A 14,996-nucleotide genomic window follows, 5' to 3' on the forward strand; every position below is an offset into this window, starting at 1 on the left:
TCTGCGAGGGGGAGACATGGCGGATCGGCCGGATACGTGAAGTAAAGTTTGCTGGGAAGGTTTATGGTTTATGCGGTAATGTTGGTGGCGGGGAGAGCCGGCCAAACGGATTGGAGTCCGGATTAGATTTTCCGGGCTCGGGATTCTGTTAGTTATGGTTACAGGTGATTGTGTTTTGAACTTTGTTGATCGGTACCCTCCCGAATAGCCTCGTGATAAGTTGGTGCTGGCTCGCAATCAGAGCCAGAGTTGCGAATCGTGCTGCTACTTCTTTCATTCTCTACGCCCCCGCTTGATGTAATAATTCATGAGTATCGAAAGCAAAACAGATCGTAGTCCTGTCTTTTCTTGCTAGCAGTAGTCGTCGCCAGTGCGATAATAAGGGCATTTGGGGAGATGGAAACCTCCTATCCTGAGGAATTTCGCTCCCGCCCTCCCTTTCATCCTCTCCCCCCACACATGCACAAAATCTCATAAACATAGATCTCTATCCAATTGTCAGATACCTAAGTTGATCTTCAGATTCGCACCCAACGCTAAAGCGCGTCATCGCCAACGTCTCTGTGATCATCTCATCTCGTGGTGGTATAACGGCACAGCAAGCGGCACAGCTCAGCTCTCGATCCCCCCAAAAAGTCTGTTTTAACATCTTGTACACCTACTACATTCCTCTTCTGTTAGGGTCAAGTCTCAAGGTGCCCAAAAAGACGAAAGGGAGATTAGAAAGTTCTTGGTTCCAACCTAATCTATGATCGCCGTTCAGGATTTCTAAATATATCCTAAGAAGTCACTTATTTCTGCATACCGTCTCAAAAACAAACAGCCAACATGCCTGAAAACGGCACAGGCACGGCAGGATTTCAGGCTTAATCAAAGCCTACTGCTCCTTCGTGAGTACTGGCACTGCACGAGAAGGAGGCGCTCTTCACGTGGTGAGGTCCTATGGCCGAGAGTTTCACGCCTAAACTTTAAATCTCCAATGCCGAGATGCCACGCTCGCTGATCACTGCGGGAGGTATGGCATCCACCGAGTTTTTCTCGTTGCAGATGCCTGCAGGGCAGGGCCAGATCATAGATCTTCGCGAGGATTCCCACCCACACTTTCGCCCTCAGAGACGGGGAGCGGGGATCGAGGATGGCGAGGGAGACAGGATAGGGTGGTATCGGCGTCGTAGAAGCCTAAAAACAAGACAGGAGGAGGCTGTGAGGTCGAGAGTTGAACAGCTACTGGTGTGTACTGCACAGGTAATGAGGCACCTGTAACAAGACATGGCGCGAGAGATGTGAGAGCGAATCTGGAACTGTGCAACCTTCAGCATGATGTCTAGTTGTTCCCAACAGGATAGAGGTTAATAACCTGATTTATCTTCCCGATAATAGAACAGAAGCGCTTGACCTTCGAGGGAAACCCGCTGAATGGATTTTTGGAGGATCCCCCCCCCCTCTTTCTTAGGCTGCGCAGAAACCTATGGGTCCCTACCAAATAGGTTGGGTACCTACCCTATAGGGTAGGTTATAGTAAATAGGACCTAACCTATAGGTCCCTAAATAAATCTACGACCTAACCTATAGGGTAGACCTAACCTATAGGTATAGTGTATCTTAAGGCACTAAGGTACCTTTACACTTACGCGATACCTAAGGTCATAATCATTAATTAGTATAAAGATTAGTATAAAGATTAGTATAAAGATTAGTATAAAGATTAGTATAAAGATTAGTATAAAGATTAGTATAAAGATTAGTATAAAGATTAGTATAAAGATTAGTATAAAGATTAGTATAGTTATCCTAAGTTTAAACGATTATAAAATAAATAAATCAAAATAGTTTTATATATATTTATTTTAGTACTTAGGCTCTACTATCCTTAAGTCCTTGCCTACTTTGTTACGCGATCTAAAATAGATCTTTTATCCTATAATTCCTGTACCTGTTTCCTTAGCGTATTAATACCCCTAAGAGTCTCTAGCTTAGATCCTAGAGGTAGAGTTAGTAAAACCGACTCTACGCTATTACGATCTCTATTAACTACTAGCTTAAGAATGTCCTTATCCTTAAGGTCTTCTAGTAGATTATAGATTAACAGATCCTATATAGTATTCCTCCTTTTACGCTCTACTATTTGTGTACTACGTATTTTACGTATAGATATAGAGAGTACCTAGGTATTATCTTAAGCTACAGAACGAGCCTGTAAGAGCCTCTTATGTGTAATAGTATTAAGGCGTCTCTATATCTATAGTGTTCGCGCTTAATAGCCTGGCCGGTTTAGTTCTCCTTCCTTATTACTAATATAGTGATCTACTACTTACGTGTCGACTTCTTTTAGACGTAAGTTAACAGATGTTTCCCGCTCCTTTAGCTTAGCTTCTATCTCTTCTTTAGTTATACTATTAACATTAATAGTGTCGGAAAGTATCCTTCTAAGCTCGTTACCTTACTCCTCCTAAAGTTAAGAGAAAAAAACTAACATAAGGGCACAGATAGCTAGAGGTTTAAGTTAGCTACGACAATAGCTATATACATCACGTAAAAAATTAAAGAGGCGCTTAACACTAACGCCTACAAGAGGAATATAGAGTAAGTCTCTAGCTATCGCTATAAGGCTAGGGAGACGAGTCTTAAGCTACTACTAAACTAAGAGAGGTGTACGGTTGTTAGGTTCTAGTTTTAAGTTAGCGATTAGTATAAAGATTAGTATAAAATAACTTACTTATCCTAAGCTATGTATCTACCTCGTTATCTACTATATCTATACTTAACGATCGATCTTAATCTAATGCTAATACTATAGTATCTATGTTTACCTCTTAGAGTATTTAAAGACGATTAGAATTTCCCGCGCGATTACGATAGTTCTTTTAGTATAGTTTATAAAACTACTCCTTAAACTCTAATCGCTAATCCTTTACTTTAAAATCAAGCTAACAATAGTTAGGATTAAAAGTCTCTAATTTTAACCTTAGGTTTAAGATTATACTTATTGTATAAATACTACTAAGATCTATATATATCTTGTTATAGTATTAGTCGAGTTTAGCCTTAGTAGCGTTAATACCTTAGATAAGAATACGAACCTATGGTTTTTAATTAACTTTTACCTTTAGTCGACAGTAGGATTTAGTTAGGCGTTTAAACAACTCGTTATAGATCTGTAGAGTATATAGTAAGGTAATGCTCTTTGTCTTGCCGATAGTAGTCGTAAAAAAATTAAATAGGCAAAGAAGATTAATTAAATATCTGATTTGATCCTACTCGACACTTAAGATCTAAAACAGGTATACTACTGTATAATCTTTACAAAATTTGTTAATAGCGTTCTAAAGTCTTATTACTTAAATTAACATTAAAACAGTAGAGTCCTATCGAGTAGCTACGTCTATAATTAATTAAAGAGGACGTGTTAGATTATTACGAGCTAGCCCGTTTTAAATCTGTTCGAAATGTTCTTGTCTTTACCTACTCGAGTTAACTAGTACTACGAGCTTCTAAATCTATATCTAATTAGTATAAAGATTAGTATAAAAATTATAACTAATCTATACCTTTACTAGTATATATAGTATGCCCTAGTTACCTACTTGTCGCATCCTTTTAAGCTCGTCTATCTCTTGTTTATTCCTCTAATCCTAAATAAATGTTTTATTTGTTAGTCGTAGTCGAATTGTACCTAAGAGCGCTTTTATAGTAAGCTAAAGAATATGTAATAAATAAGGAATATGTTAGATTTGCCTATTAAGAAAACGACTGTTCTTTAGTACGTCTTTAAGATACAAATTAATTTTATCTACTATCGTATAGTTATTACTAGTATTGTTAGTTGTAATTAATATTACTTAACTAGTTAGGTTAAGATTTGTTAGTAAATCATTAACAACTATCGCTAGGGCCTGTCCTAAATAAACATTACGTAGGTTTTTAAACCTAATCAACTCCTCTTAAAGTACCTAGTCTTTATTAATATAATATACTATAACGCCTATAAACAAAAGGCGTGTAGGACTTGACTAATAATTAAGAGACAAGGCTACCTTACTGCCTAGTACTAGGTTTGTAAGCATGTTCTCTTTAACTTAGGTAACGCGCTATGTTAGGCGGGTCTATATAGTTGTTACTAATAGCAATTAAAAACGAGGATTTAACAGCTTTAATAGCCGTTAGAGATTAGTGTTTTCTATAGCCCGGAAAGGAAGTTGTAAAGAAACGATCGTTTTAAGGACCTAGTCCTAAAAAGCCTTAGTTGTAAGGGCAGTAGACTATATATACTAGTTAGTTTATACTAATCTTTATACTAACTAGTTATACTTATAGTTATAGATAATAAAACAGCCTTATAAAAGGAGAGTTGTCTTTGTAAGCCTTAACTTTAACTTGTAGATACGTTAATACATTGTTTAGACATTAGGTGTTTCGTAAGGGTAGTAGTACTAGTTACAGGTACTCTTAAATTAGGATAGGCAAGTATTATAGAACACTTTTAGCATATAACTACTAGTTTACTAGTATGCCGATTTGTAGCCTAGTAGAATTGTTACTAGTATACTAATCTTTTAGTTGTGTCCTAACCTAGCTGTTTTACTACGTTAGTATTATTTAAACCTACTGTTGTAGCTACCTAATCTGTCTGTAGCTACTAGGTAAGGAATTAGTGATGTTAGTCTTTAGTCTACTAGAAACATTAATTTCTTTAGCTAATAGTATTTAGCGAAGGTCTGTTAGTAATAGTATTATTACTAAATAGGTTTATAGCTAAGGAGGAATCGGGAATAAACATAGTAGTAGATAATAAAGACATTATATAATGTTGTAATCGTAAGGGGTAGTTTTTGATAATACAAATGTTTAGAAGAGTAAGTTGTGTTTAAAAAAAGAGGTAAGTTGTATTTAAAAAAGAAGGAATTAAGGGGATTAGTATAAAGATTAGTATAAATATATAATATAATACATTAAGTTATGCTAAGTACGTCCTTATAGTAATAACGAATTCTTAAAGATCCTTTAAAGGCTTTGATTCTACTACTATGTACTGTTAGTAACTTAGCCGTCCTTTTGTTTATTTATTTTAGGAATCGTAATCTTTACTACATGTAGTACGCCTCTAATAATCCTTGATTTTAGACATCTTAATTTCTACTACATAAATTGTAGGCTATACTATTATAGATAAGAGTATTATAACTAAATACAAGTTATACGTAAAGAAAAGAACGATTATTTTGTATTTCTTTTCTATAGAAAATTAAACGCAAAAAAACGCCTTTAGCATCTCCCTAGTCTTAATCGAATCCTCTATTACAAAGAGGTCTGTACTAGACAAGAAGACGCGATCGTACGTTCTATTAGAGGGCTCTTTATTAGCGTAGATTAGTCTATACGCCTAGTAATGCTTAGAGCGCTAGTTAGAAAACGTAAACCCTATATCGTTAATCTCCGGATCTTCCGGCTACTAATCTGTAGGCCCTAGCAAATCTACCTATCTATTATCCTCTTTATACTATACAGCTATGTTCCTCTATATAGCTTTCTCCCCTAATGTAAAAAATCGCTTAGGTAGTAAGAAGTCTCGTAAGTCCTTATTATTTATAGTAGATTAGTATAAAGATTAGTATAATAATTACTAGGACACGTACCTGTCTGTCGTTAGATAATACGGCCTATCCTTCTTTAGCTGTTCTATTCTTCCTTTTTTAAGCTTTATTACCTTACGATAAAAGCTTCTCTTGCTCTAGCGCTATTTCCGCTACTAGAGGCAGAACTCTTAGGCTATATTACCTTAGGCGTAGTTAGCGTTATACTAATCTTTATACTAATCTAATATAGAACTAGTATACCTAGACGTAGCTCTACTATACCTCGACTCCCCTTTTATTAATATTATCGCTAATTTTGTTAACGCTTTTGTTATTTAATTTTTTATCCTCTTACTACATCTTTTTATATTACGTAGTATTTTCTTCTTTAAAGTCGATATCTTCTTAGGCAAGATTTCTATTATCTTTAATAGCAAATTGTCTGCCGATCTCGCTATAGCCTAGCTCTTAAGCTAAGGTCTTCTAGTCCTTTCCTGTTTACGATCTAATATTAATTAGTATAAAGATTAGTATAAAATACTTTAGTATATAGAAGTTAAACATACCTTTATAGTAGAACTCGGTCTCTTACATCGTTAAGTATCTGTTGTTTCTATATATTAGATGTACTAATAAATTTAGATGTCTCTTTTACTTTTTTCTTAGCGTATGTTACGGCCCCTTAGTCAGTAGCTTTTACTTTATTAATCTTTTTAACAACTTTGTCGTCTGTATCCTAGCACTTTCGTGCCTTAATTGTGTTTAGGTTTGTCGAGAGCTCTTCTACGGCCTTACGCTTTAAGTTTCTATTATTACTATTATCTATTGTTACTATTATAGTTATTAAAATTTAACTATGTTATTAATTAGTATAATAATTAGTATAGATCAATACGTAAACTTATACCTACTATATGCCTTCTTGTATCTGTGTTAAAGGAATTCTTTAAAAGGAGGAAAGCTATAGATTAATTAAAGGAATTCTTTAAAAAGAGGAAAGCTACGGATTAATTAAAAGAATTCTTAGAAAGGAGGAAAGCTACGGATTAATCAAAAGAATTCTTTAAAAGGTAAGCTACGGATTAATTAAAAGAATTCTTTAAAAGGAGGGAGCTACGGATTAATTAGAAGAATTCTTTAAAAGGAGAGAGCTACAGATTAATTAAAAGAATTCTTTAAAAGGTAAGCCGCGGATCAGGTCGTTGTTGTTATTAATTAACTGTGTTAATAATTAGTATAATGATTAGTATAGATCGACACGTAAACTATACCTGTTATTGTTGTTGTTGTTGTTGTTGTTGTAGAGGTAGGGTAGTAGTAGAAGAGGTAGGGTAGTAGAAGTAAAAAATGTTCGGTAAAATCAATTTACTTTTAAACTCTTTGTTTAATATTTAGGCTATAACTTTACTTTTAGACTCTTTGTTTAATATTTAGGCTAATTTAATAGACTCTTAGTTCTTTAGACTCTTTGTTCTATATTTAGACTATTAAATAGTATAGGTATAAAATAAAGGTAAAAAAAGAAAGGGAGAGAGGGGGTTTAAAAGTAAATTAGTAATAAGTTTAAATAATACTTTAAAATTTTCTATATAATGTTTTATAATACTCTTTTACGCGATTAGTAGAAATATTAGTATAATAATTAAAATAAACAATAGATAAACGCGTTTAACGCGTCTTACTATCCTTATTCTTATTATATTATATAGTACTATTGTTGTGGCACTATAAGTAGGGTAGTTAGTCATAAAGTAAATTGATTTTACTAAAAATTTGCCGAGCCTTTATTTTTATAATATATAAATAGACAACTCTCTACTACTTACCTACCTTTCTTTTATTAAGCTAACCTTAATTTAGTATACAGGCCCCCCCCTACCCTCCTACCCCCTATACCTCTTACTATACTAACTTTGTTAGTCTTCTTATCTACTATTTGTCGATCGCGATTATAAAATAGCGTAAAGCCTAAAGCTAAAAGCTACTCTAACTATACTACTAAAAAGAGCTGTAGTACGCCGCCCCTAATCTAGCAAAAGGCTCCCTAGACAGCCTAACTAACCTAACTAGCCTAACTAGCCGAACGGTTCGAACCCTTAGGCTAGAAGACAAAGATTTAAACTAGGTAGTAAGTTAATTAGTATAAAGATTAGTATAAAAACTCTACTAACAAATTTAATAGCTATAGTACTAAGAGAAATAAGAAAGTACTAAAAGACTACTAAACTATTAATACTGTAGGCCCCCTTTACAAGGCTAGTAAAGGAGATTATACTTTAGCTACGCCCCGAATTCCGAGTCTAGAGAAGCGTAATAGAAGCCTTATAAGAATCTGTAGAGGCTATGTTAACTACTAAGTTTTCCTGTAAGTATTTGATCTATTATACTAATCTTTATACTAATCAAACAACATATAGTAACAAATCTCGCCGCTATCTATACTAAACGAGTTACAATTTAGTAAAAGGATATAAAGCTCGTGTAGTCTATACGTAATAGAATTCTCGGGTATGTTATACTAGGAGGTAAAAGGCTGTAGGGCCAAATTTAAAATAGAACAGTAATGAGATTATAAGTCACGAGGCACGATTCTGTCGTATATTTTCCGTAAATTCCTAAATGTAATCTATTAAATAACGCCCTACAAAGTGATTAGTATAAAGATTAGTATAAACTATAATCATTATACTACTACGTGATATTATTAAGGCTTAAATCACGTGTTAGGGTCTTAGCAACCTATAGGTTAGGTCATGGGTTAGGGCCTACCCACTAGTCTAAACCTACCCTATAGGTTAGATCCCTATAGGTTAGGTCCTACCTATAGAAACCCAACCTATAGGGACCCATTGCGCAGCCTACTCTTTCTCCTTTTCTACCTTCTACCCTGGATGGATAAAACAATGTTGAGCTGATAGTAAAACGGAACATAAAACAACCAGATCGTACCTTGTACTACCTCAACGCCATAAAATTCAGCCTAGGAATAATATCCAGAGAACAACAATTGGCTTCCCGGATTCCTAGAATCTCAAAGCTGATGATAATGACAGACGGCAAGAGGACACGGTGACAAGTTCAAATTAGGAGATAGATAAGGCTTGAGACCGGAAGATATTCCACTGAGATATGGTCTCTCAATCTGGTCAGTGCCAGTAGTAGATGTACTCAATCGTTGATTGTTTTTTATTTTTGACCAGACCGTCCCTTTTCTTGAATCTTTCTGTCCATTGCTTCTTCATTCTTGATAACATTGCTGTATGAATGTGAATAAAAGTATGTGAAGATCTATGGCTAGGGATCAGATCAGTGTACGTTCTGCAAGAAGAGGTTGTCATCTACCTTAAGTTTCTGTTTTGGACAGAAGAAAAGATGTTGGGAGGGGGGGAGGGGCGGCTCTAGTCATGTGACGTGAGAAATGTCACTGGCTGAGAGGCGGGAATGGGACTAGGCGGCTTTAGGAAGGAAGCTAGAACTTTTCTCGCTTTCCATCGAAGCGTGACACGCGAAGACCACAACATGGGGCGAACCATAAATCACCATTCCAGGTTGGAGGCTCAGCATCTCCGGCTGAAGAAAGCAGGGGGATCTTGCCACATATGAATTCTTTGTTCTCTATTGGGAGAGCTTTTGTTACACGCATCCCATCCAAGATCCAGCCGCAAAGCTTCCTCCGTACCATGGCTTCCATCAGCGGGAAACGTGACCCAAACACGCTGTCCAACTACCACGAGTGGAAGACAAAACATACCATTGCCGACCTCGCCATTGATTTCAAGAAGCAAAGGCTTCATGGCACCGTTACTCTGCAATTGAAGTCCGCCACTGAGAAGCAATCAGAGGAGATCGTTCTGGATACCAGCTTCCTAGATATCCAAGGTATCAGCGTCAATGGCACGAAGACCAAAGACTGGGTGCTGAAGGACCGCTCAGAACCTTATGGTTCACCTCTGTCCATCCGAGTCCCTGGGGGAGCCGCCAAGGACTCCATTGTGTCTGTGGCTATCAACCTCTCCACGACCGAGAAATGCACCGCGTTGCAATGGATGACGCCTGCACAGACTTCAAACAAGAAGTTCCCCTATATGTTCTCACAGAGCCAGCCAATTCACAACAGATCGATATTCCCGTGTCAGGATACCCCTGATGTGAAGGGCACTTATGAATACCGCATTCGTTCTCCGCTCCCAGTCCTTGCGAGTGGCTTGTCTAAAGGCATTTCGGATTTTGTTCATGGGAAGGACGGTGAGCCTGGAACCTTGCTGTATTCATTTTACCAAGAGATCCCCATTCCATCGTACCTCTTTATTCTCGCATCAGGAGATATTGCTACGGCCTCCATCGGACCGCGATCTCTTGTCTGTACGGGACCCGAAGAGTTGGTGGATGCGAAATGGGAGTTGGAAGCCGATACAGAGAAATTCATTGAAGTTGGCGAGAAGCTGGTATATCCGTACCAGTGGACACAGTACAACATCCTGAGCTTGCCGGCCAGTTTTCCTTTTGGGGGAATGGAAGGCCCGACCACCCTTGTCTCCCCTACGATTATCAGTGGGGATCGTGAGAATGTCGATGTGATTGCTCACGAGTTGAGCCACAGTTGGAGTGGAAATCTTGTTACCAATGCAAGCTGGGAGCACTTGTGAGTTTGACTGTTATCTATTGTTGCTCTTTCTGGAGTTGTACATTACGACATTTTTACCTTTCCTTCTTTTTCATTCGTCAATCCCTCTTCCCATACACTTGTCTTAGATCTTTCTGACACACTCATAGTTGGCTGAACGAAGGCTGGACGACATACCTTGAACGGAGAATCATAGCCGCTGTTCATGGTGAGCCTCATCGAGACTTCTCAGCCATCATCGGATGGAAAGCTTTAGGTACCTACTTCCCAGCAACTTCTCTAGCCACGTGATCAATGCTAACCCGTCTTCAGTCGATGCCGTAGACCATGTTGGACATGATCACGAGTTCACTAAACTCGTAATGGATCTAAAAGGCAAAGACCCTGATGATTCATTCAGCACTGTTCCCTACGAGAAGGTTAGCTTTACCTTGTTTCATGAAGCGACGTTGTCCAATCATCTGACCATGGCTCATCATATGACTTCTAACACACTTTAGGGTTTCCATTTCCTCTACTACATCGAAAAACTAGTTGGCAAATCACAATTTGATCTCTTTATCCCTCATTACTTTACCATCTGGCGGGAAAAGTCTCTTGATTCTTACGAGTTCAAAGCCACACTTCTCGACTTCTTCTCCAAGAACGAAGAAGCTTCGAAGGCTCTCGAATCCATAGATTGGGATGCTTGGTTTTACAAACCTGGTCTACCACCCAAGCCCGATTTTGATACCAGTATGGTTGATGTATGCTATGCTTTGGCAAAGAAGTGGGAATCTAAGGTGCGGCCCACCCCTCTCTGCTCCTCATATCGCTCTAATGTTCTTGATATAGGATTACAAACCCAGCCCCAAAGATATTGAAGGCCTAACTGCCAACCAAGTTGTCGTCTTCCTGGAAGCCATCCAACTCTTCGAGACGCCTCTCACACCCGCCCAATCCCAGCTCCTGGGCTCTACCTACTCCCTCGTCGACACCCGGAATGTCGAGCTCTCCTCGCGCTACTTCGAAATCGGCCTAGCTGCCAAGGATGAGAGTGTCTATGGACCCACGGCGGATCTGTTAGGTAAGGTCGGCAGAATGAAGTTCGTGAGACCGTTGTATCGGGCCTTGGTTGCTTGTAACAGGAAATTGGCAGAGGAGACATTTGAGAAGAATAGAGAGTTCTATCATCCGATTTGTAGGGGTATGGTGGAGAAGGACTTGCAAGAAGGCAAATAGACGGTGGCTTCCGGGAGAGTATGATTGGGAGTTCATGAGGTATCAAAAGCTGCATGTGTCAAACTGCTTGAATATTTTTACGTGTTTCGTCTGTCCTGGATGTGAGTTTTCCAAATCGGTTCGCACTTTGATATTTTGAAAGTCTTCTGGATTCAACTACTTCTCGTTCTATCATGACAACAGATCTTTTTCTCAACCTCTCTCACGGCCAGCCAAGTGTCTGGTTCACGTGGGACATGGTTGATACAGTCATCCTTATACGGATCCTAATCACGACATCGCTGTCACCGTCGCTGGAGCTGTCTCCCGGTATTGCAACTTTGCTCGCAGGAGTCGATATTCTCTTTGCACAACCGGTTTATATTTGACTGGATTAGACTCATCTGCGCATTCCGAGAGGCACTCAATCACAGCATCGATATCCGGGCTTACAAAATAGGGAATCGAATAACGAGCACGTGTCATACGTTCTTCTCCAGTAAACCGATCGGGAACGGATGGGAGTGTTACACGGTGGAGCGTCGATCTCAGGTAGTCTGGGAAATTAGTATTTGAAGGACTGGTGATCTGCATATTTGCGGGGCTTACCATTGCTCCAACGCATTAGTAGATCCCCGACGTTCATAATGATTGCGTTTTTCAGAGGATGAGCTTTGATGAAAGTCCCTGGCTCATTCTGATTTTCGACTTCCAGCCCGCCAGTATCATCTTGGAATAGAAAGGTGATTGATCCCCAGTCCGAGTGGGCAGGCATGCGAGCACTCGACCCATTCTCCAGCTCTGCAGCGGGAATGGGAGGGTAGTGGAGAAGTCGAAGTTGATTGTTATGGCCGGAGTGGAATTTCAACAAGAACTCCGGGTCACGCAACCCCATTCCGGTCCCGATAGCCGTCAGAACCTCACGAGAAACTTTAGAGCATTCCCAATAGAACTTGGTCATGAATTCCCTGTACCCGGGCAGCACTTCTTCCGGTAGCCACACGTTTGGCTGCTCCTCGTTCTCCTCGCTCCCAATCTCATAACTCTCCTAGACGAGTGTCAGCATTCAGCTAATCTAGAATCCAATGGGGACTGACTTTGCAATCCTTCACCTCCCGTAACTTCTCGCCAAGCTCATCGTTGGTACTGATGACCTGCGATACTTTCTCTAGGCCCGGGTACGAATAGCCACGATGAACTGCTGGTCCATCAGGGTGAGGCGCTAGCATCTTCTCCTCCAGGCTGAGGTCGAACAGTCGTTTCGACCACCCAAAGGCTTCCGCCAGGAGCTCGGGACTGACGCCATGGTTAATGATGTAGACAAACCCTACATTGTGGCATGCGTCTGCGAGCTTCTTCCCAATTTCATATCGCTGCTCTTTCGTGCTATCGGCTTTCCAGCCCGCAAAATCGATAATTGGAAGATTGAATCCGGAGGATTCAGATCCTGTCGTCGTTGCGTTTCCTTCCACAGATTCCATTCTGCTTATATTATGTTTATAAAGTTATACAGATACCGATACTTCAGTTATCGGATCATTCAGCCATCCACTGTTCACACTTTATACCCTGCGGTGATTGTTGATAACGACGCATCGGCTGGCTCGGTCTCGACAACATTTGGTCGATCTTCGCCTGATTGCGCGTATCTCGAGACCTGTCGGGCGCCCGAAAGGTGAGAGTGGGGTGTTGGAGTTGCGGGGGTGCTCGCTCCCACTTCAAGCTTCTTGATAATGCAATATATTATATCTGAGTAGTTCTCATGTCAGATAGGACTCTCTCCAATCAAAAACGCAGGATTGGCTTAACATGACAAGACGTACATCGGAAGTCCGACCACTGTCACAAGCAGCCGTATATTCAACGATATATCTTATTGCTCGATGTGCAGATAGTCAAAAGATGTCTTCGACTTATCTCATCACAATACCCAAAACCGAGCCTTTAGCGTCTAGAATGTAAGGATCCCAGTATAACTGAGATTCAAGTGATTCACCTGATAACGACTGTCAAAGGTTCTTGCAATGAGATCTATTGCTTTTAATAATACAATAATAGCATGATGAATTCTAGTCACCTGATTTCTGATGACAGATTGATGCCTGGTAAATAGCTAGTAGATGACTAAGGGTTTAAACAGGCAACATGAGACTCCTTTTTGTATGTAATAATAGGTACATGTGACAATTATCCCCTCTTTTATGTCTATGCCCCTATCCGTACGTGTTAACTAGAAAAACTCTAGGAGTTTGTTTGCTATTGTAGCTACTGTTACTATTGTCCTATTGTGAGTAAATGTGAAAGAAAATGTGAATATAGAAGTCGATAGTCCCACTAGATCGAATCTGACAGCTATAACTTGGATATCTTTGTCCTCTCCTACCTTACCTACTCTCTTCTTCTTTTACTAACAGCAACAATAACAACAACAACGTTTCTTACATTTAACTTCGATAGCAACGACGAAGACGAGGATGAATTTGCTAAATCTGTATCAGTAGTAAGGATTCGATAGTAATTATTTGGCGTTTGACTAGCTAACTTCTGGGTAGCCGTCCAAAATCTTTGGCATGATATTTTCTTTTCCTTTCCTCTGATTTCCCTATTTTATTTTATCCTTCACAGCTCACATCTTTATTCTATCGCAAAAACATTCCAATACGCAGATCAGTTTTAAGAACCTTTAGAAATGCTTTTTTTCTAGTTTCATACCTCTCTCTATACTCTTATTGATGGCTGTCACATAATCTGGGTTGACGTTAGAAGCTCGAATCGCTGTATAGATCCCTTTGATAAATCTGGAACAACAACCAAGTACAAGAAATGGTCGCTTAGCTCAGTTGGTTAGAGCGTGGTGCTAATAACGCCAAGGTCGCGAGTTCGACCCTCGTAGTGACCAGAACCAAAGTACAATTTTGCCTCTTTTTTTTACGTTTCGTGATTTCTCTTTTTAATCTTTTTCCCCCCTCTTCTCCAAACTTTTTCTTCCTCCTTTTTCCCGGTCGCGTCACTATGTTTTGTCCTGATTTTGTTTCTCAGCCGTTCGGGTCCCTTCTCTAGATTTATTTTTGAGGAAACATGCACAGCAGTCGCAACAAAAAGAAGGAAAAAAGAAAAAAAAAAAGAAAAGAGCATGTTTACGATATAACTTTCAAAGAGCCCGAAGACACAGTCCCATAGCCATGCAGAGCAAAGTCGCCAGTAGTGGCATCGACCGATATCCAAGGTATAGGGAACGACAGGGTTTCACCGTTCTGAATCTATATTTTCTGTTGTCGAGTTATCATCTTATTGTTTCTCTGTCAGTCGGTACAATAAGCTGGTCTGATCTCTTCCTTTTTGGGGGGGGGGGGGGGTTGCTCTCCACGACCTCTTCCTCACTTCTCCCTCGCTCCCTCCCTCTCTAACCCCTCTACACCTCGATCAGAAAGTCAATTGGCCCCCGTTACTACTGCCTTAACGTGTGTGTTATCAGATCTTGTTTACTACGCCGTGCAGACTGTCACGCGAATTCTATACAGCCCGATAAGTCGGCAATAGAATGAGAAGATGACAACAAAATATTTACTTAACAACAATCACGATTCTTTGACAGTAGA

General features: G+C 39.4%; 3 protein-coding genes across 3 annotated transcripts; 1 reads left to right on the forward strand and 2 right to left on the reverse strand.

The window, feature by feature from the left end:
- Positions 1-1,069: 1,069 nt before the first annotated feature.
- Positions 1,070-1,319, reverse strand: M430DRAFT_14862 (hypothetical protein; the record flags this gene model as incomplete). Its single annotated transcript, XM_024863133.1, has 2 exons — positions 1,070-1,237; positions 1,311-1,319. 2 exons carry the CDS (start codon positions 1,317-1,319, stop codon positions 1,070-1,072), a joined length of 177 nt encoding a protein of 58 aa, XP_024725120.1.
- Positions 1,320-9,253: 7,934 nt separating this feature from the next.
- M430DRAFT_92755 (hypothetical protein) lies at positions 9,254-11,418 on the forward strand (the record flags this gene model as incomplete). Its single annotated transcript, XM_024869731.1, has 5 exons — positions 9,254-10,215; positions 10,347-10,453; positions 10,510-10,616; positions 10,698-10,979; positions 11,032-11,418. The coding sequence occupies 5 exons, from the start codon at positions 9,254-9,256 to the stop codon at positions 11,416-11,418; spliced, it is 1,845 nt and encodes a 614-aa protein (XP_024725121.1).
- A 270-nt stretch (positions 11,419-11,688) lies between these two features.
- M430DRAFT_24032 (hypothetical protein) lies at positions 11,689-12,878 on the reverse strand (the record flags this gene model as incomplete). Its single annotated transcript, XM_024865003.1, has 3 exons — positions 11,689-11,954; positions 12,007-12,445; positions 12,495-12,878. 3 exons carry the CDS (start codon positions 12,876-12,878, stop codon positions 11,689-11,691), a joined length of 1,089 nt encoding a protein of 362 aa, XP_024725122.1.
- Between the last annotated feature and the right edge of the window lie 2,118 nt (positions 12,879-14,996).

This window comes from Amorphotheca resinae (genome assembly GCF_003019875.1).
Source record: "Amorphotheca resinae ATCC 22711 unplaced genomic scaffold M430scaffold_1, whole genome shotgun sequence".
In the NCBI taxonomy this organism is placed as follows: domain Eukaryota; kingdom Fungi; phylum Ascomycota; class Leotiomycetes; order Helotiales; family Amorphothecaceae; genus Amorphotheca; species Amorphotheca resinae.